The sequence below is a fragment of the Hippopotamus amphibius genome, chromosome 6 (assembly GCF_030028045.1).
Source record: "Hippopotamus amphibius kiboko isolate mHipAmp2 chromosome 6, mHipAmp2.hap2, whole genome shotgun sequence".
In the NCBI taxonomy this organism is placed as follows: domain Eukaryota; kingdom Metazoa; phylum Chordata; class Mammalia; order Artiodactyla; family Hippopotamidae; genus Hippopotamus; species Hippopotamus amphibius.
Genome location: NC_080191.1, coordinates 7,297,245 through 7,317,445, shown reverse-complemented (window position 1 = coordinate 7,317,445; position 20,201 = coordinate 7,297,245). Strand labels below are relative to the sequence as shown.

The 20,201-nt window shown below is 51.5% G+C and overlaps 1 protein-coding gene across 1 annotated transcript in view; it reads right to left on the bottom strand.

Moving 5' to 3' along the window:
- Positions 1–20,201, bottom strand: part of AGPAT4 (1-acylglycerol-3-phosphate O-acyltransferase 4) — a 111,981-nt gene that overhangs the window by 19,243 nt on the left and 72,537 nt on the right. The window contains exon 3 of the mRNA XM_057738877.1: positions 8,480–8,649. Coding sequence (XP_057594860.1) covers positions 8,480–8,649 — 170 coding nt within the window. The remainder of the gene's footprint in view (positions 1–8,479; positions 8,650–20,201) is intronic.

The following is a 20,201-nucleotide window of genomic DNA, read 5'->3' as shown; positions in this document are numbered from 1 at the left end:
GTCCCAGCCACGGGGGAAATGCATAAAACAAACATGGAGCAGAAGCAGTCTGAAAGTTCATTTCTCTCAGGCTAGAAATAAACGTGTCGAAGTCGAGCAGAATGCTCGGAGCTCTCTGGCTCTGGATAACATCTCCCATGATCCCCGCTTACAGGCCTCCCCTTACCCAGCCCCAAACTGCTCTTGGTTTGACCGGAGTGCAGACGTGGGTTGTGAGAGGAAGGGCATTTGGGGACGAATTAGGCGGTCTCTAGGCATAGGGGAAGTCACATCTGCCTGTGGTCCAAGGGATCAGGGTTCCAGATAAAACCCATGAGAGAGGAATTCCCGGCAGGGTGCCCTGTCCGCTTTCCAGGGCACTGATCTGAATGGCCAGTCGGAGTCCATCCTGGATGGCCTGGGCCTGGGCAGGCAAGGGTGCCAGAGCAGAAGGCCTTCCAGGGAGGGGGCAGAAGACCACAGAGCCGTTTTCTTGCACCCAGTACCTTTTAGCCAGTGGGTGTTTGAGGAACAGTAGACAGAAGCCCAGGAACACGGGGCATGGGGGGCCCTGGGCAGGTGGCAGGTGGGTGTGACAGAGGCAGCAGTAGACGCAGTGTTGGTTCCCAGTTTGTCCCAGAGCAAACCTGTGCAGTTTGCCGAGGTTGTAGGAAGGAGGGAGGAAGCCCAGCGGCACCACGGCTGTAAGCCAGCCTGGATTTACCCCTGGTCAGTGTGATCCGACCTGGGCTTCTTAAAGACAAGCCAGAGGATGCTGTTCAATAAAAAAGAAGACCTTGGTGTGTCTAACTCGGGACTATGCTTCTAAAAATAAAGTGCACTCAATTTCATTCTTTTCTATGGCTGAGTAATATTCTATTTTATATATGTGCCACTTTTTCTTTATCCATTCATCTGTCGATGGGCATTTAGGTTGCTTCCATGTCCTGGCTATTGTAAATAGTGCTGCAATGAACATTATGGTACATGTTTCTTTTTGGATTATGGTTTTCTCTGGGTATATGCCCAATAGTGGGATTGCTGGGTCATACGCCATAAAAAAGAATGAAACTGAGTTATTTGTAATGAGGTGGATGGACCTAGAGTCTGTCATACAGAGCAAAGTAAGCCAAAAAGAGAAAAACAAAAAACAAATACAGTATGCTAACTCATATATATGGAATCTAAAAAAAAATGGTACTGGTGAACCCAGTGACAGGGCAAGAATAAAGATGTAGATGTAGAGAGTGGACCTGAGGACACGGGGTGGGGGGGGCAAAGGGGAAGCTGGGACAAAGTGAGAGAGTAGCACTGACATATATACACTACCAAATGTCAAATAGCTAGCTAGTGGGAAGCTGCTGCATAACACAGGGAGATAAACTTGATGATGGGTGATGACTTAGAGGACCAGGATGGGGAGGGTAGGAGGGAGCTGCTGCAGGGGGGAGGGGATATGGGGATATATGTATAAATATAGCTGATTCACTTTGGTGTACCTCAAAAAATAGCACAACAGTGCAAAGCAATTATATTCCAATAAAGAGCTTTAAAAGAAAAGGTGCACATTACCACTTCCAGGAATACACTTGGTTATGAACTCAAGATGCAACTGTACTGCCAGGGACTCCTTTCGGTGGCCGCGCTCCCCCAGCTGCCGGGCTTGTGAGGGATTTCACCTCGTCCCCAGTCTCTTGGGGTCCTTATCTGTGTTGTGCCAGATCCCGGCCTGCCTGGCCCACGTGGCGAACACACAGAGGCTAAAGGTGGCCCCCCGCCTCCTCCCCGAGCTGGCGGTGCCTGGAAGCAGCACTGACCAAGCTGGGGATTAACTGTTAACCGATAACCGGGTGGGAGCCAGAGGGGGAGGAGTTTCCTACAGGCCCACCCGCGGGCGCCGGAATCCACCCTAACACGGCGACAAAACCGTGGCTGCAGGTGTAGCCCCTGGGGAGAAAAACAACACTTGCCCACATCTAGAAACTTCTAATCTCTCTGTAGCCAAAGAGAGCCTGACAAGCACCTAGGCAGAAGCCGAGATGAAGGCGAACGCCACGATACCTGTAGTTCACAAAAGGGATGGGAGATTCCAGTCGCACGACATCCGGTGCTGGAACAGCTGCTAAATCCCATGTAGAGAACACTCCATCTCCCTTCTCTCCTCCACATCTTATCCTACTTTTCATGAGAAAGCTTTCAACAAAGGGAAACGAATTAGGGTCGAAGAATCTAATAATTATGTCATGCCTCTTTGTGCTAGGTGCCTAATGAGGTATTTTACTTATATTCATGAAACCCTTATATGGCAGGAAATGAGAAAATTAACGGAGGTTCAGAAAAGTCAGATAACCTCCCTGAGGTCCCAGAGCTGGTAAATGCAGGAGCCAGGGTGCAAGTCACAGGTGTGGGGCTCGAGACCCCTGAGCGGTTTTGCCTACACATCTGTCTCTCCCCTGCCACCCTCACAGGGAAACAGAAATATCTGCTCTGCATACTCGAGCACACACTCACCTTTCAGGGCATCCACGTTCTTGCTTAGTTTTACATGTTTGAAAAGGAAACACAGGAAACCTACAATTTGGGGGAATGTGATCATTGACGGACGTTTATAGGAAATAACATTCTTGCAGCCTTTCTAAACAAATCTGCATCAACATTCTTTCAGACCTATAGTTAGAAAAGTGGTCCTTTTATAATCAAACTTTAAAAAATGGTGGTTTTCAGATGTGTGTGATCTTGCACAGAAAGAACCACATCTCCTGTTAATGACCAGAAGCGTCCTGGTGAAATTAAACTGGAACATTGACAGGTTGGGTTCAGTCCTTGATTTTCTTGGGTTTTATGACATCTTCTTTCTGATTGGGTTAATAAGTCCAAAATCAGCCCTCAATGACCTTGAGCTGGCAGCCCGTGAACGAGGGAGTGGGAGCGCTGAAGTGTACGTTTGGCCAAACAAGGAAGAATCGGTCAGCTGAGCCCAGGACCACGGCCACATCCTCGAAGAGGGGCCTACATCATCCAAGCACCTCTATCCCTCACCTCATAATCCTCCCTTTATCTACATCTCTCATCCCCTCCTAACACCATACCCGTTCTTCAAGAACGTGGCCCAGAGTCATAACCTTGCGGAAAATTTCTCCATCCCGCGTCTCAGCAGCTAATAGCACTGAAATGTTATTTCTAGATGTTAAAATACTGCAGTCCTTCCCCAAAGGCTGGTAAAGAGAGCTGCTCCAAACACCAAAACTCGCCCCCCATATTCTACCTTTACCATGGTGGTCCCAGCTCCTCCCCTGGGCCCTCCGGGCCCTCCCCAGCAAACAAAGGGGTCACACTCAGGATGACAGAGGACCCCCCAGGAAGCTGCTGTATGGCTGAGTGGTCTGTGGACACACACAGGTTCCCCAAGTGGACACACTCCCCCCCATTATCGTTCAAGCCCTGTGTTGTGTGGCCGGCTTACACGCCCCTTCATTGCCTCTCTTTGTGTGGTATAAAGTCACGGAGAGCAAGGACGGTACTTTCAGTCTGTCTTTGCATCGCCACAGCACCCAGCACAGCGTCTCCTGCAGACAATACACCCAACACACTGCTGGATAAATATTCTGAAGATGCGCCAACTGCCCTCATCATCATCTGAGTCCTCGTGTCTAAAAGGCCACAGGGAGCTCCCTGCGGGCCCTACGCCCTCAGAATTCTGCTCTCCTCCTTTCGCGCCTCCCTGTACGCAGACAGGCGACAGGAGTTCAGTCTATTTCAGGCGGAGCTGGGATGAAGCCCTGAAATAATGTTAACTCAGTGGCAACATGAGGTCTGAGGCTGGACATCCTGCTGTGGGTGGCAGGCAGCCTCCACGCTGGCCCCAGTGAGCCTCACCTCCTGGTACCCCAGGCAGCCCTGTGAATATCCCTCCCTGCTTCCTGGAGGGCGGGCCGGGCTCATCAGCTCACCTCCGGCACACATTTCGGGGACAAGCAGGCTGTGGCTTCTGCCTCGGGGACTTTCTCCCTCTCACTCTTGCACTGCTGCCCTGGGGACCAGCTGACACCTGAGCAGAGGCCCAGGCCGGAGGATCAGGCTGGCAACAAACGGGGGTGAGCCGGGAGGCAGATCACTGCACGGGGAGCCTTCAGAGGAGACCACCACCTGGCCTTGGAGGGACCCCTGCCAGGCCCCCCACGGAGCTGAGCGCAGATCCCAGACCACACAAACAGTGATTACTCGAGTTTGTTTTGAGCCACTATGTCTGGGGCTTGTCACCTGCCGTAGATAACTAACACGTAGGGCTTCTTTAAAAGCCCAGAGAGAACATCCCAGTTGGCCTCCGGGGTAGCTGCCAGGCCACACGTCCCAGCAGATAAAAATGGACAGGGACAGCTGCTTTTACGGAGTGCTTACCAGGCCCTGAAGCTGCTCTAAGACCCGACAAATGTGATCTTAGGGAACCTTTCGGGGCCCCTGTGCAGGAGCACATGCGTATTTTACTGGGGAGGAAAGCTAAATAAACAGACTTGAAGCTTCAGAAGCCATGACCTTTTGCATCACACGCCCTGGCCTGTCCACAGGGCACATGCACCCCAGGGAGAAATCAGTTAGTGATTCCCTTAAGGACCATAACCAGAGCCTTTAGTGCCCGGCCCATGCCAGGCAAAGCCAGCTCCGAGGGAACCCAAGCCTTGAGGACAGGCCACCAGAATGACCACGTGGGGTAAAAGCTTATAAAAGACTAAAAGCTCTCCCCCTTATTTCTTTTTAAAAGAATTCCATCACTTTCTCCCCAAATCCAATTTCACATTTAATAACCCTCCTCTCAAGAATTTCTGCAAATTTCACGTGCTTCAATTTCAACTCGCTTCCTCTTGGGCTGTTACATGTGAAGATGAAACACGCCCCATCAGGAACCTTCCTTATGTCCCTTCTTTTCTAAAAGGCAAACCCCTCAGACTCCAGAAGAATCTCAACATCAAGTGTTACTTAAAAAAAAGATGAATTAGGGGCGTTGTTTTGAAGGTCAATTAGGACAAAAGTACTGCTGGGCAATTCCTATCACAGGATGCTGTTTGGTTCCCGTCAAGGGTGGTAGGAATGAACGGGCCACTTTGGAAAAGGGGCTGTCAGCTCCCCTGGCATCTCGCCCCCCAGGCGAACCTCAGCTGCTCCAGGAGACACACATAGGTGGTAAATCGTTCCCTGCTGCGTAGGGAGAACATTCCTCCCCGAGAACACAGTCTGGAGTCTCCACCTGAGCTGGCCCGACCTCCACAAGGTCACCAACACCCTCTCTCAGCCTCTCCCGGCGCCTCTGCTGGGACATTCAATCAGAACGTGTGCAGACGGCCACGGCCACGGCCACAGCACTGGCTGTTTCCCCGGTGCTGGGGGGTGGGGAGATGTCACCTGCTGCCCTCTCCCCACCCTCCCTCCACTGCTGGTGGGAACTCGGGGCTCCAGGGAGCACTTCAGCAAGAATCCAGACACCCTGACAGCCCCCCCCCCCCCGAGCAGGGCTGCCCGGGCTCCAGTGAGAATGGGAGATGCATCGTCCTGCCTAAGGGTTTGAGACCTGCCCTCATCCCTCTGGGTGGAGTTCCCCAAACTCCAGACCAAGAGGCAAGGCCCGTGCCCTCACACACGACGTTAGTTGTTCGGTTTTTAAGAGTAAGAAATGAAACCCAGCAGCTATGGTATTCATTTAGGAAGTCGGGCTGCAGACGAGCAGTCCCCGTATCGCTGGCAGGGTGGCTATCCTGCTTAATAACGTTGCGTGCGTCTGCAGCGCGGCGCTGTCACGTGATGGGGATTTCAGCGTCTCTGCTAGTAAAATGCTAAAGGGTGCTGACAGCTGCCGCCCCACGAAAGCCTTCCGCCTCATTCCCGGGTCCTCTCTCCACACCTTCCTTCTCCTCCGAGCCCCTCGCGGGGCCCACCCGCCTCACCATGTGGTACCCCCTCCCGGTGGGGACCGACTCTGGACAACCGTGCGTTTCCCTGAGCATCCTCCCTGCTTCATGAGTCCTGCTGCTCCATCCGTGAGCTCATGAAGGTATCGAGGGCTTTCTCTCCTCAGGACGAGCCCTGCACAGACTGCGGCGGGGGGTGGGGCGCATGGCAGGACCGGAAACTTGGTCCCTCCAGCTGTTGTCACCCTGGTTGTTTCCTGACACCACGCCCACGCCACCCCCACCCCCCGCAGCTTTTCCTCTCAATACCCTCCAGGAGGAAAGAGCAGCAGCTTGGAAGTCAAGAGTTACTAGTTCCTATCCTGGGGCAAATTCTTTCCCCAAACTGAGGCTCTGGCCGTTTATTTATAAAAAGTAAACAATAATGATATCATGTAGATTGGAAATAGCACAAATAAGGTGAAAGATGCACAGAAGGAGCCCGTGGTCGCAACGCCACCGGGGTGGGGAGGGCCCGCAGAAACTGGAAAGTGCCTCTAAGTCCAACAGACTTGCTATTGCCTCAAATCACGCGTTTCACGTCCTGTGCAAGAACATAGCCAAGCCGCCTGCGAAGCCCAGAGAATCAGCCGCTGCCCCGAAACCACACCTGAAGAACGGGTGTGCCAGGAAGCCTAGCCTGAAGGCAGCAGCACTAGCTCTGGTCAGGATGTGAAGACACCCCGTACCCTTTCTCCTGTAAGGCAGGGAGGATCCAATCAGCCGTCATCTGCATCCACAATGGAGGGCGGAATATGACATTTTCCTCTCCTCTCAGAGACAATAAAGCCACAGAACTGCCTGAGAGCTCTGCCTGAGAGCCCTATAACTGAGAAAGGAAGATACTAGAATTTCTGGTTTTGTTCCTGAAAATGTATTTGAACACACACATACACACACATACCCGCACAGACATCACGTCAGTACTGGAAGAACAAACAGGAAAACAAAGGAGAAACCTGCTGGCAGGCGGGCCTGTCCATTCCTAGAAATCCTTCCAGCATTCACCCCCAGCAATCCAGTTTTCTAGAAGTCTTAAGGTAGCAACAGTCATTTAACACACTTGTTTCCATCTCTTGAAAAACTGCTAAGGACCTTAGCTGCCTTCTGACAATTTAACTGCAGGACGACCATCATTTGTCCTAAAGACATTATTGGAACCTGTTTCAAAGCATATTTCCTTCTCTCACCTTTGGCTCCAAATTTTAAAAAAATATTTAAAAAAGCAAATACAAAATGTGTCCCAAGGCTATTTAGTCTCTGAGCCAAGGGTCTTCCCAACAGGCAGAGGCCAGCAGGACCCAAAGTTCCCTCACCGACTCTGAGACTCACAGGCACGGCGGGAATTGGACACACTGGGACTATCCCTGGGGAATCCGACCCAGGACTCTTGTCACATCTACTCTGCAGGGTCTTCAAACTCCTGCCTCCTACATACTGTGATTTTGTCTACATGGGCCACCAAAAGGAAGTGCCATGTGCGCAACCCCTGTCTGTCGGCGGGGGATTGTTCTTGGGTACAACACAGGATCCTCAAGTTCTTGTGCAAGCGCTCTCCGCCTTTCCCAGCCCTGGGCCGGTCTACACCGTGATACCTGTGGGGATACCTGAGCCCAAGGACCCAGGTACCTGCTCCGGGCTCAACCATCACACCTCCATGTGTCAACCATGACAGAGCTTATTAACTGGGGAAACCCAGCTCCACAGGCATGCAAGAAGTCAAACCAATTGGAGAAGAACTGAATTTCGTATTTATTCTGAATTCTGCAGGTCAAACACTCCCCCTTAGGCATCATTCAGCTTTCTCATGCCCATGAGGATGAACATTCAGAGGTGAACTGTGCCCATTAGCCAGGGAGGCAGCAGAGCATTGAGATTAAGAATAGGAAGCTGGATGAGTTCAAATTCAAATCTACCTAACAGCTATGTGACCCTGAGCAGGGTATTTAACCGCAGCTTTAAAAAAAGGGCAGGTGAGAACTTCCCTGGAGGAGCAGTGGTTAAGAATCCGCCTGCCAATGCAGGGGACATAGGTTCAATCCCCGGTCTGGGAAGATCCCACATGCCTCGGAGCAACTAAGCCCTTGTGCCGCAACTACTGAAACCTGTGTGCTTAGAGCCCGTGCTCTGCAATAATAGAAGCCACCACAATGACAAGCCCTCTCACCACAACGAAGAATAGCCCCCACTTGTCGCAACTAGAGAAAGCCTGCACGCAGCAATGGAAGACCCAATGCAACCGAAAAATAAATACAAATCTTTTAAAAATAAATAAAAAATAAAAAAGGGCGGGTGTAAGTTCCCGACTCCCAAATGTTTCTGTAAGGATTAAACTAATTGTATGTAAAATGCCCATCACGTCGTAGCTGCTGAATAAATATGATCCTTACTCATAAGCAGGTGTTCATCCTGATCCTAAGCAAGAAGGAAAAGCAGCTGGTTAAGGACATTTCCACAAGCCTGTTAACGCTGCTACAGATTCTCAAGGCCCGAGAGCAAAAGGGTGACTTACAGGGTTGACACAGGGGGGTGTGGGAGGCAGGAAGCGTGCGTCGACTTACCCCTAAGACCCCGAAGCGCTCGGCCAGGCTCCAACCACAGAGAAAGTCGATCTCAAACTTGTGGTTCAGAACGACGATGGCGTTTTCCTTCCCGTACTTGGGGTAGGCCCGGGGGTCCGTGTGGATGACGCACTCTGTGCCCGACCACCACTCCAGCAGCATCACCAGCTCTGGAACAAACCACCACAACAGACAGACCTTTATGTCACGCACCCACTGTGAGCAGGCGTCCGGTCCGCCGGACCAGGCGGCAGCAAGGCTCTGCCCTCCTGGCCGGGGCGGAGAACAGCTTCCAGGGGTCAGGTTCCGGATCATTTCAGCCCAGACTCAGTCCTTGAAAGGATTTCGAAGAGGAAAGAAAAAATCCAGAAAACTCCACAAGTCTCCAGGGGAGGAGGGGAAACTTCGAGAAGGCAAATGACTTGCATTCCTTGATTAAGCACCTTGGGGAAAAATAAATCAGAAAGTCTGAATCCATCAAGAGCCCGTGCCCTTGTGTTTACAGAGCTCTGAAAGGCAGCGTGAGGTGAGGCACAGAATTCTTAACGTCTTGGAAAATGACTAATTTGGATACTAATGAACTCCAACAAAGAACACTAAATACCCAATTTTTCTCTCCCACTGACAGCAGTGCAGTGCGCCAGGAATAACGGGGCATGGCACTGAAATCCCAGCACCTGAAGGGCAAGGATGAATTAGGACCATTACCTTGTGGGCATCAATGAAACTATTAAACCATTCTTGTCGGAGCTTGTGAAATAGGAAAGTTTTCTTCTGGGCAACAATGACCAACTTGCCTTTGTGCTTCAGTGGTACCTCTAATCTAGGTCACTAATTCCCAACCCGATGGCCTCAGGACAAGCCTTTATGGTGGAAATTGTCCAGAAAAACAGCTGAACCTTGGTGACTAAAACGACAGCTATAGAGCAGCTTCAAGATGGAATTTTAGAGCTAAGCATGTTCAGCAGGTGGGTGGGTGAGCCCTCTGTGAAGGACACGCCCCTTTCTATCCCCATTTAGTGGGGTACATGTTAGGCAGAGGACTCACTCATCACCTGCCCCTACACACACACACACACACACACACACACACACACACAGAGCCCAGCAGGTGTGGTCTCAACTCTAGCCACGCTTCACATGTGAAAGGCTTGAGTGGCTGCTCTTGGAAACCTCCCTCCTTGAGGCTGGAGACCGGTGCTTAGGTACTAGAGCCAGAACCCTCTAGAAGGCACTACAGTCTAGTTTCTAAGCATGAGCACAGTGGGGCTTTGGACAGGTGAACTGTGCAACACCTCAGCCTCCTAATCGTTGAAGGGGTGGCCTCAGGCTTTTGTGAGAAGTCACAGGCCTAACACTTAACAGGCGCTCCGTGCAGAGCACGTGCCAAGCCCCCAACAAACCCAGGCTTCAGCACCCACCAGTGTCACCAGAAACAAACCAAAGTACACCCCTTCCTGGACAGTGAAAAGTGAAGCCTGTTCCTAGAGGCTGGGAAAACGCCGAGCCCCCAGGCACTCTCCCCGGGGCAGCCACGCCGGTGGGACCTAGGGGTGGCCATGAGGGAAGGGAGGGGCTCAGGGCAGCCCGGCCGGTGGGACAGTTCCCACTGGGTAGAGAGATGCTTCTACTGCTGCACTGACTTCTCCCAAGAGACAAGTGGGCAGGACCAACCTATGCCACTACTGGTCACAGAGCCCGGACGAGCCCAAAGCAGAGGCGCACGGAGGCAGCGAGCGCGCGGAACGGTTCCCGGTGACTCATCCTGCAAACACCCCCGAACGCCCCTCTGTGCCCTGCTGCTCGCTGCCCGGCGCAGGCTGGCCCCGCTTCCACTATTCCCAGCGCCCTTCACGGCACTTATCACAGCTTGTGACACAGTGATTTGAGCACACCCCTCCTCCATTACAGACCGCAGGCCCCACCAGGCAGAGGCCGCCTTGCTCGTTTCACCCTAACCCCAGCCGTCACTCCAGAACCCAGCACCGTGCCGGCACATCTACGCTTCCAACCAACGCTGTTTGGAGACCTGACGTGTGCAAGCAGGATGCAAGGGGGTGGAGGTGTAGCAGCAAACCCACGGGTGCTCCCGGGATCCTCCCCTCCTGCAGCCCGCAGCCCAGAGGGAAGACAGTCACGCCCTCAAGAGGGTGTGACCAGGAGAGCGAGGCTTTTCACAGGAAGGACAGCTGCTGAATACCATGCTTGAGGATTTGGGGGCCAGACCCAGCTAGGCTCCGGTCCTGTGGGTGCCACTCAGTGGCGGTAAGACGTTCGGTCTGTTTCTCAACGTCCCCTAAGTCTCAGCATCCTTGTCTGTGAATAAAGATAGAAAAGCTTCCAGAGATGCTGTGGGTATTAAATTATACCATGCAGTCAAGGCACCTAGCATGATGTTGCACCTAGTAGGGGGTCAGTAAGTAGCCAGCTTCCTGCTACTATCACACACACGGTAGGTAATCCTACAGCAGGCCTGGCTCTGCGACGGCGGAGGGGAAGAGGGAAGGGGTGGGGAGAGAGAGAGACAGGCAGGGTGTTACAACGACTTCTGCACCCGAGTAGGCAGTTATGATTTATGATTTCACAATAAAGGCAATGAGAAGTCACTGGAGCATTTATAAAGAGGCCACAGCAGCACCTAATTTGCATTTTGAAAAGATCACTCTGGTTGAAGTGGGAACAGATGAGAAGCAGGGAGGCCCGTGGGGGGGGGTGACTGCAGAGCCCAGTGAGAGGTGATGGCGGCAGGACCAGGTGGCGACAGTGGGGAGAGGCCAGATTTCTCATCTCAACGGGCTGTGAGCTCCACAACAGAACTGGGTAAAAGAGTTTTTGTTCCCTTTTTTCCTTCTTTTCTTCCCACCAAACTTTTTTTTTTTTAATTCACAAGAAATGTTTACATTTATAGTCACACTGTAAAATAGTTCAATTAAGCCAGAAGCATTTAGAGGACAATGTGTAATTCCCCTTGATGGCCCTGCAGCGTGCCCGTCAGAGTCCTCTTTCTTGTTTGCTTCAGGTAAGGGACCACAAGGCACCCTCTTGGGAGGTTCGGCAGGTTTTGCAGGTCACACATATCGTGGCTGACACGTTGACTCACCTCCTCCCCAGTCGGTGTGAAGCAGCAGCTGGACCTGCAACTGCTCCTCCATCCCCACCCCCTCCAGCTCCTGGGCCTGGCTGTGTCTGCTCCCAGGAGGGCCTGGTGTCTGCAGGACCCACGCCACCCACACATCCACACCACCCATGCCAGGTGCGGTAAGAACCCAGGCAGGTTCCGGTCTGACCACGTAGGGCTGCACATCGTGCTCGGGGGTCCTGACCTCCTGATTCCCCCCATTTACATTCATCACCCCTTCCTGGCTGCTCACTCTGGCACTTCCGGCTCCAGCAGGAGCTGCAGAGACGGCAGCCCTCCGGGGCGGCCAGACCAGCCCCCACAGATGACTGAGGAGCACTCCCTTGGCAGGTGTGCACCTGCCAGCAGCTCTGCTCCTCTGGTTGAACCCCGAGGGGCACTTCCTCCCGCCACCTCCCTGCAACAATCCCACTCCCTTCTGCAGTGTTAACCATTAGCTACGGCTTGGAGGGTGGCCTTCTGCTCCTGTTCTTAGGGGTCTACACACACACACACGTTTTTCCAACGAATGGGGTCACACGTTATCGACCTCTGTAAACAAATACATATAGTTATTTTCTCCAAATGGCATATTTTGGGCTCTTTCCATGTTAATAGAGACATACAGAAGTATCAGCAAATATTTATCGGGCTCTGGCCAGGGGCTGGGCACTGTTCCAAGGCCATACAGTATTGCATTAAATCTTCACATTAACCCTGTAGAGGCACTGTGATCAACCCCATTTTAAAGATGAAGAAACAGAGGCACAGAGATCTCTCTCATTCTTTGTTCAATATACGAAACTGCCATTTTTTAGGTCAAAAATAGCCAGCATGGCAATTTCATGAGGGGTAACTGGCTGCACGGCAGTTCCTGCTACGGATATACCGTGGTTTATTCTCATTCTGCCATCGATGAGCAACTTTTCCCCTTGTTTTTTATTGTTACAAATACTGTATTCAACATCTTTGAAAACGCAATGCTTAAAAAATATTGTTAAAGTATGTCTCCAACATAGGTATACCAAAAAGTAGAATTATGTATTTAAGAGTATGCATACTTTAAAATTTTATGTGTATTTCCAAATTGCCTTCCAAAAAGATCTAAATGGAAATGCCAGTATTTGTTCAAAGCAGAAGCTGGAGTAGATGCAGGGGATACAGGAGAGAAAGGGAGGGGCTGCCTCACACAGATGTGAAAACCTAGTTCAAGAGGGAGGACCTCTGGTCCCCAGGGCCGCATCACTTCATCACTGAAACCAGCTCCTCTGTCCTCCCTCCCCTCCCTGCCCTCCCTTCCCAAGGCCCTGATAGGAGCTGACACCTAATAAATATCATCACGGTCCTTCCGCCTACTGCGATCTCAACCTGCACGTTAATTCCTGGGCCTCCTAGGAGGGAGGGGACACCCTGGTCACCCCATTCTCACCAGAGGTGTGGACTGAGCCAGTAGGGCCCCAGTGGCTGTCGAACAGTCATAACAGACAAGACTGGAGGCCAAGGTTTCTCCAGTATGATGCAGCAATTTCGTCCCGTTTAAAAACGTCCAGTTTGTTAAACTTTGCAGTCATTATTTTTACTGCGGCTACTGCCTGAGGGCAGGGTGGCAGAGATGCTGGCAGGGGCCCAGCACAGGCGTCTTTCCAAAGCTCAGCCACCTCTGAATCCTGCGGTTTGGGGCCACGCCTGGCTCCGGCCAGTTGCTGCCGCCAGTTTGGCAAACTCCTCTTGGAGACGGGTGGAGACGGCTGGGGCCGGCTGCCAGTTATTCAAGGTAATGGCCAGAGAAGGGCGTGGATCACAGGAAGGGACCGTCGCTGTAAAATCCCAATTTGCTGCCTCCGATTTCAGGGGCTGATGGGAGGACCAAACCCAGAGGGCTGTAAGGGCACACAGTCTGAGGGACAGATTTGCTTTTGTGCTATCTGCCGTTGTGCTGTGCAGCCCAGTTACAGCTAGGAAAAAAGAAGTAGATGGACAAAAGGGAAAGTGGGTTTGAGGGGGAGAGACACCTGGTTCATATTTGTAAAAATGGAGGAAAATGATAGCAATTAACATTCACTGAGTTCACTGACGTGTCACTGTCCCCATTTCACAGCTGGGGACATGGAAACACTGAGGCCAGGCAGCCAGTCCAGCTCCCACCACTACGAAGCAGATGTGCTGGGCCCTGAACCCAGATGGAGGATTTAGGGTCCACAAGGACACTAAAAGCAATGATTACATGACGAAGGAAAAGACCGAGCATCTAGGGAGAGAAGAGATCAGAGGAAGTTCAGAGTAGAAGGATCACACCTTTGACCTTGGGCAGCCCTTCTCTGTAAAATGAAGATGCCCAACGCAAAGGCTGCTGTGAAGATTAAACATGCTGAAGTGATTAAAGCATTTAACGCTTGCCCGCCCGAGAGCCAGTGCCTTTCTCCTCCTGAATACTATGACCAGCAAGGATAGTACAGCAACGATGACAGAAGAAACAATGAAGGGACACGGAGCAGCCAGGAAAAAATGAGCAGCACACGGGCGAGTGCCCACTTCCGGGTGGCCCTGCTGTCACCCCCAGACCTCCCTGTCCTCAGCCCTGAGTCCAGATGCTGTGAGACCAGGCTCCTTCTACACTGGATCCCAGGGGTCGGCACGCGCCCTGGACCCCAACAGTCCTCCAAACCACAGCTGAATCCTTCTGGGACCCAGGGGGATGGAGGGGTGAGGGCTCCCTCCTCCTTCCCCAGCTTCCTCTTGCACCTGCCACGAATGTCATCTCTCCCCTGTCTGCAGCCCTTTCCGGAAGAAGTGCCGAGAATTCTAATAAGACAGGGCAAAGTTCCTGCAGAAAAGACCTCGAAATCCAGACTGTTGATCACAGTTCATTGTACAAACACACGCCAACAGCCAGAATCGCCTGCGTCGGAGATGTGGGGGAGAAGCAATCAAGGAAAATGGTATTTTTAATTAACTTTATCTAATTTTAATAATTATATCATCACACACATAATTATATGCAACCTATAAGTATGTATAATTATGTACTTACAATAGTTTCTTTTTTTATAATTTAGATTATAATAATTTAGGTTAAAAATGAAACCTCAGCCTCAAAAGCTTCCAAAATGCAAAAAACAAGGACGTTTCTGGGGTTTGACGTGAGACCGCCCCCTCCCACGCCCCCTGTGCAGGAACATGCCCCGCCTGGCCTTGGCTTCTGCGCTCTCTGGGCCGTGTTCAGGAGTGGGAATAAAAACATGAACTTGAACAGTTAGGGGCAGCTGAGTCAACAGGGAGGTTGGGGGCCAGCTTTTGCCTCGCCAGCCCTGAGGGAGCCCACGGAGACGCTGTAAATGGGATGGAGTTCAAGAGACAAACACGCTTTCACATTACAGCGCTCGAGACAGAACCTGGGATTTCTGATCCAAGACCAGCTGCCGACCGTCCCCGTCCACCACTCAGGTCTACGGTGGAGCCGCCCAGCCCTGCCTCCCCACTCACAGCCCCATAACCAGCTCCAAACTCGGGTGAAGTCCGTTCTTCCCCACCCAGCTCTACCCCACGCACCATGCTCATCACTTCCCCTCTCTTCCCCCACATCTGTCTTTCCTACCTCGCCTTACCCATCCTTCTAGGCTTAATGCGTGCCCATATTTCCAGGAAACCTCAGGTCCGAGGCCACAGACACAGGTCTTCTTACCTTCCTGCCTCTACCTGTACTCCACACAGTTGGGCACTTACTTGTATTTTATGTTGAATTATTTCTAGTTAATTCTCCAGCATATACCTTATTGCTATAACCAGATTTCAGTACTTTCTTTCCATGACACCAAACTAGGGGCCCAGCGGTACTTGCAACATTTCAATCCACATCCCAGTCATCCAAGCACCTGCTTTTCCCATGTAGGTGCCCAGGTCACTGAAAGATGCTGTAGCAAGAAGCCCATTAACAGATACACAGTATATCTATAGTGCTGTTCACGTTTCGCAGGATGATTAGAACAAGAATGTCTAAAAAGGCTCCTTAGAATGAAGGAAAGTTTGGGAAGCCCTGGAGGACATCTCTGATAGAGGTGGATCTGCTATGAGCTGGCAGCCAAAGAAGCCAATTCCTCTGGACCACGTGGCATCTCCATCATGTCCTCCCAGCCCTGTGGAAGTGCCTGTTTCTAGGCAGGCTTTGCCCTTGGCGGGGCTTGGAGGGAATGGACTTGCCCTGCTATGTTCTTGGAGCTCAAATCCTAGAGTTAATGTTGCCACATTGTAACCTTTCTCCCAAAGCCTTGAGATGGCAGGTCAGGGCGAGGAGGGGCCATGAATACATTTGCCTGAAAGGGGGTGAAGCCCTGCTCCCTCCCCCACTTACATCCTGCAGTGAAGGAGAGGGACTGGGCAACTGGTGCTGAGGTAGAGCTGGAGTGAAAGCCACCGATATAAATGCTGCAGGCGTTTACAGTACGAACACAGAGTGAGCAATGTCAGGAACGGCAAAGCAGCTTTCCACCACGTGGAAATTATTGGGTGACACCTTCAGAAACAGGCAAAAAACATCAAGAAATATGACTGTCCTGAGCGATGGTTATAAAAGTCAGGTTGAAACCCTGTGCTTCCAGTCCTCAATCAAAACCCTGAGGTGGGAGAAGAGAGAAAGGAAGGGTCCAGAACCCCACCCCCACCCCGTCACTCTGGTGCCCCAATATTCTGGCTTCTCAAAATTCACTTCCAAGAAAGCAGCTGAGAAATCACTGAGCCCTGACACCTGTGCCATATGATCACCCAGTACCGGGCATGTCAGTGTCCTTTTACATCCAGTGATCAAATATCAACGCCGAGTCCACCGGATGCCCAGCGCCAGTGCAGGGGCCTGGACGTGGCCATGAGCAAACACCTGGCAGTAGGGGACAGGCAGTAAAGGAGCAAACAGCACAGAGATGTATAATGTGGTAGCTGGATGGCTGTAAGTGCTGTGAGGACGACAGGAAGGGGAAAGGCTGGGGGACAGGGTTTGGGAGGAGGGCTGATCTTTCATAGATGGCCCAAGGAAGGCCTTCCAGAAGTCTCTGAAGTTTAGCATGAAACTGCTGTGGTCTAACTGAAATGTGACCTGCTAGGAGGGGACCGTTCCTAGGTATGGGACTTGTTTTGTTCATGGATGTGTTTCCAGTGCCAAGAACTAGGGACCCACTGAGAGGGTGGCTTTGGCTGCTGTGTAGAGAATACAGTCAGCAGGCTTGGGTGAAGCCGGCTACAGGGAGAGGGCTACTGTGACCAGCCAGGGGGGAGGGGACATGGGCTTGGTGGCGGTAGTCGTGTGGAAGAGGAGTAGGGTTCAGGGTGGTGCTGAAGGTGGGGGGAGGACAGGACTGGCTGTTGGGCTGGATGTGGTAGAAAAGAAGGTTGAGGGGTGATTCTGAGATGTTCACCCTGAACAGCTGGGGGTGGACCTGCTATTGGACGAGTTGGGAAGCACCAGGAGGGAACAGCAGGCGGTGGAGGAACCAGGCTTGGGCTGGGACACGTGAGCCTAGTGCAGGGCCAACATCTTGGCTCAGAGGAGATGTAAGGGGAACAGTTCTGTCCTGCCCTGCCCTGGCCTGGCTCTGCCCCTGCCTTGGACCATCCCTCCTCTGTTAGCACTCTCCCCCGCCCCCATCCCCATTCCCCATCTCTGCAGCCACTTTTATTTCTCTCCCAGAACCTGCCAATCATTCTCCTCGAAAACACCTTCCCACTCACTTGTCACCAGTGAGAGTCACCGGTCAGGCTCCCACCCCATCCAGCCCTCAGCAAGATGAGAAATCGGGCATCACCGTGCCTGGAGGCAGCCGCAGCTCGGGAGTGGCAAGCAAGCACCACCGGCACCCAGATTTTGTTCTCTAAAGTCCGCTTCCCCACCGTCTTTCCTGTCCAGGGCACATCACCCACTCGGAGGTAAGGCAGCAGCACAGGAATTGTTCTTGTGGACCAATATGAACCTGGATCCACCCAGCATCTACATCTAATGCCTAGTTTATCATTCAGGGAGGGAGGAGCAGGTTAAACCCTACTCCAGTGAGCACTCCCACATGAACAGGTGGGATGCTCTACAGGGTAGGGGTGTTCTAAGCTAAGGAAGACTTAAAAGACAAAACAACCAATGCAACGTATGGACCCTATTTAAACCTGAACTTAACACTCCAAATGTTTAAAAAAAAAAAAAAGACAGTTTGGAAACAATTGGAGAAATCTAAATATAGACAGTATTACACGATCCTAAAAAAAACCTGCTAACTTTGATAGCTGTGCTAACAATATTGTGAGTTTTTTAAAAATTAATTAATTAATTAATTTATGTATTGGCCGTGTTGGGTCTTCATTGCTGCGTGTGGGCTCTCTCTAGTTGTGGAGGGCGGGGGCTACTCTTCATTGTTGTACACGGGCTTTTCATTGCAGTGGCCTCTCTTGTTGAGAAGCACAGGCTCTAGGCGTGCAGGCTTTAGTAGTTGCAGCGAGTGGGCTCAGTAGTTGTGGCATATGGGCTTAGCTGCTCCACAGCATGTGGGATCTTCCTGGACCAGGGATCGAACCCATGTCCCCTGCATTGGCAGGCAGATTCTTAACCACTGCACCACCAGGGAAGTCCCTGTGGTTGTTTTTAGATGTTCTTATTCTCTTTAAAACATACGTCATGATAATTTGGGGTGGTAATTCATGACATAAAATATCTGCGATTTGCTTTATACATTTTCAGCAATTAATCAATTAGTAAGAATTCTGGGGACTTCCCTGGTGGCGCAGTAGGTAAGTCTCCATGCCACTAGATCCCACATGCATGCTGCAACTAAGAGTTCACATGCCACAACTAAGGAGCTGGCGAGCTGCAACTAAGGAGCCTGCCTGCCACAACTGAGACCCAGCCAACCAAATAAATATTTTTTTTTAAAAAAAGAATTCACTAACTGCCAGTATAATGAAGTATTTACAGTATTTAAATCCAAGTGCTGTGAATATGGGAAATGCTTACTCCAGTCTCCTTACTCTTACATGTACCTAAATGCTTCATAAAAAGAAAGTGAAAGGAAGCAAGCTCCCCCTTACACAGAAGAGTAAGTCCAGGGTCAAAGGCAGCCCCCAGATACCTCAGTCCCGCCTCAACCACTCACTGCCATGTCTCCGGGGGGAACCACGGAGAGACAAAGACTGAAACCCTCAGTATAGACCCATGTACAAAATGCAGACTAAGCCCGCACGGGGATTTCCGTTTTTGAAATTTCTGAGAGATGAAGGTTACAATACAATTTGAAAATACCTTACATTTCAATGCCACTCTATTAAGCGATTACAAGGTCTAAAGTCCCCAGAGTGCGAAGGAATTCACGTCTCTGCTCTCCTCTGCTCGCCACATGGAGTAGTAAGAAATTCTCAAAAGCTGGCGCTGTTCCATTGTCCCTACTGTCACCAGGTAAAGTCCAGGCCACAGAGGATTCAGGCCGCAGAGGTTGGACCTCTGAGCCCAGCCCTTCTCAGAGTGACTTTGGGGAACTGCATCTCCCCCTCGCTCAGCATCCTGATGGCCACAGTGGAGACAGTGCCCACCGCATAGGCTGTGCTGAGGCTCCTGTGTCAGTGCCCAGCACAGGTGCAGACGCGCCAGGTGACTGCTCTTTAACAGTCACTGCCTTTGGGTGACGTCTCTGACCTTAGTCAAATGAACCAGTACTTGGCGCCTTCTCTGCCAGGTCAGGGCATCGCAGGGGAGAGATGGTGGACGCGCCGGCTGCCAGGCCCCTGCAGGACGTGACATCAGCAACATCCACGTTAAGCAGGAATTTATCAACATGTTGCAAAGGATCTGGCTGAGAGCAGACACTCAGGGGCCCCTACCCCTCTCCTCCCTCCATCCCTTCACACACTGACTCCACTCACTGCTCGGACCCAAATCCTAGTGCCCCTCAAGACGCACGGCAAATGCCCTCCTTTAGAAAGCAGCCCCAGACCCGAAGTTCTGCAGTGCCCTTGCCTTCTGACCTGGTCTCATCTGTGCTTTCTACTTACCGAGGGTGGGTACAGGCCTCGAGACTTGTTTACGCTCCCGAGCTGTGACGGAGATGGGGTGTCATTCAAATTCCCAGAAGCTTCTGGAAGCTTAGACGTCTACTACCTCCCTTCCCCTAAGGTCCCAGTCAGAGTGGTCCTCCCAGGATTACTTGCTAAGTTTTTTAAGGAGAGAAAGATTTCTTGAAGCCAAGAAGTATGAAGGCCTTGGTCGTATTCTACCGGGTTTCCCTTCCCATGTGCACAAGGATATGACAACCTTGTGAAGCCTCGGGTCTGAACGTTCCACTTGAAGACAAGGCCTTTCCCTATGTTCCTGAGCGGAAGTTACCCTTCTGAGGCAGGGGTGTGCCCTACACCTGTGTGGGTGGAACACACAGCCCGACGAACGTGGAATTAGGGTGTGAGATGGTCTTCTCAGAGTAAAACTGTAAAAACAAATGCCAAAGCACAGACCAGAGATATGCAAGAAGCACCTTACAGAGAACACATGGACTCCAGGCCAAGACTCAGACACCCGCTTCCTTTCAAGAATGGGCACATGGTAGAAAGAAAAACACCACCCGGAAGGCATGTTGGTGCTTCAGG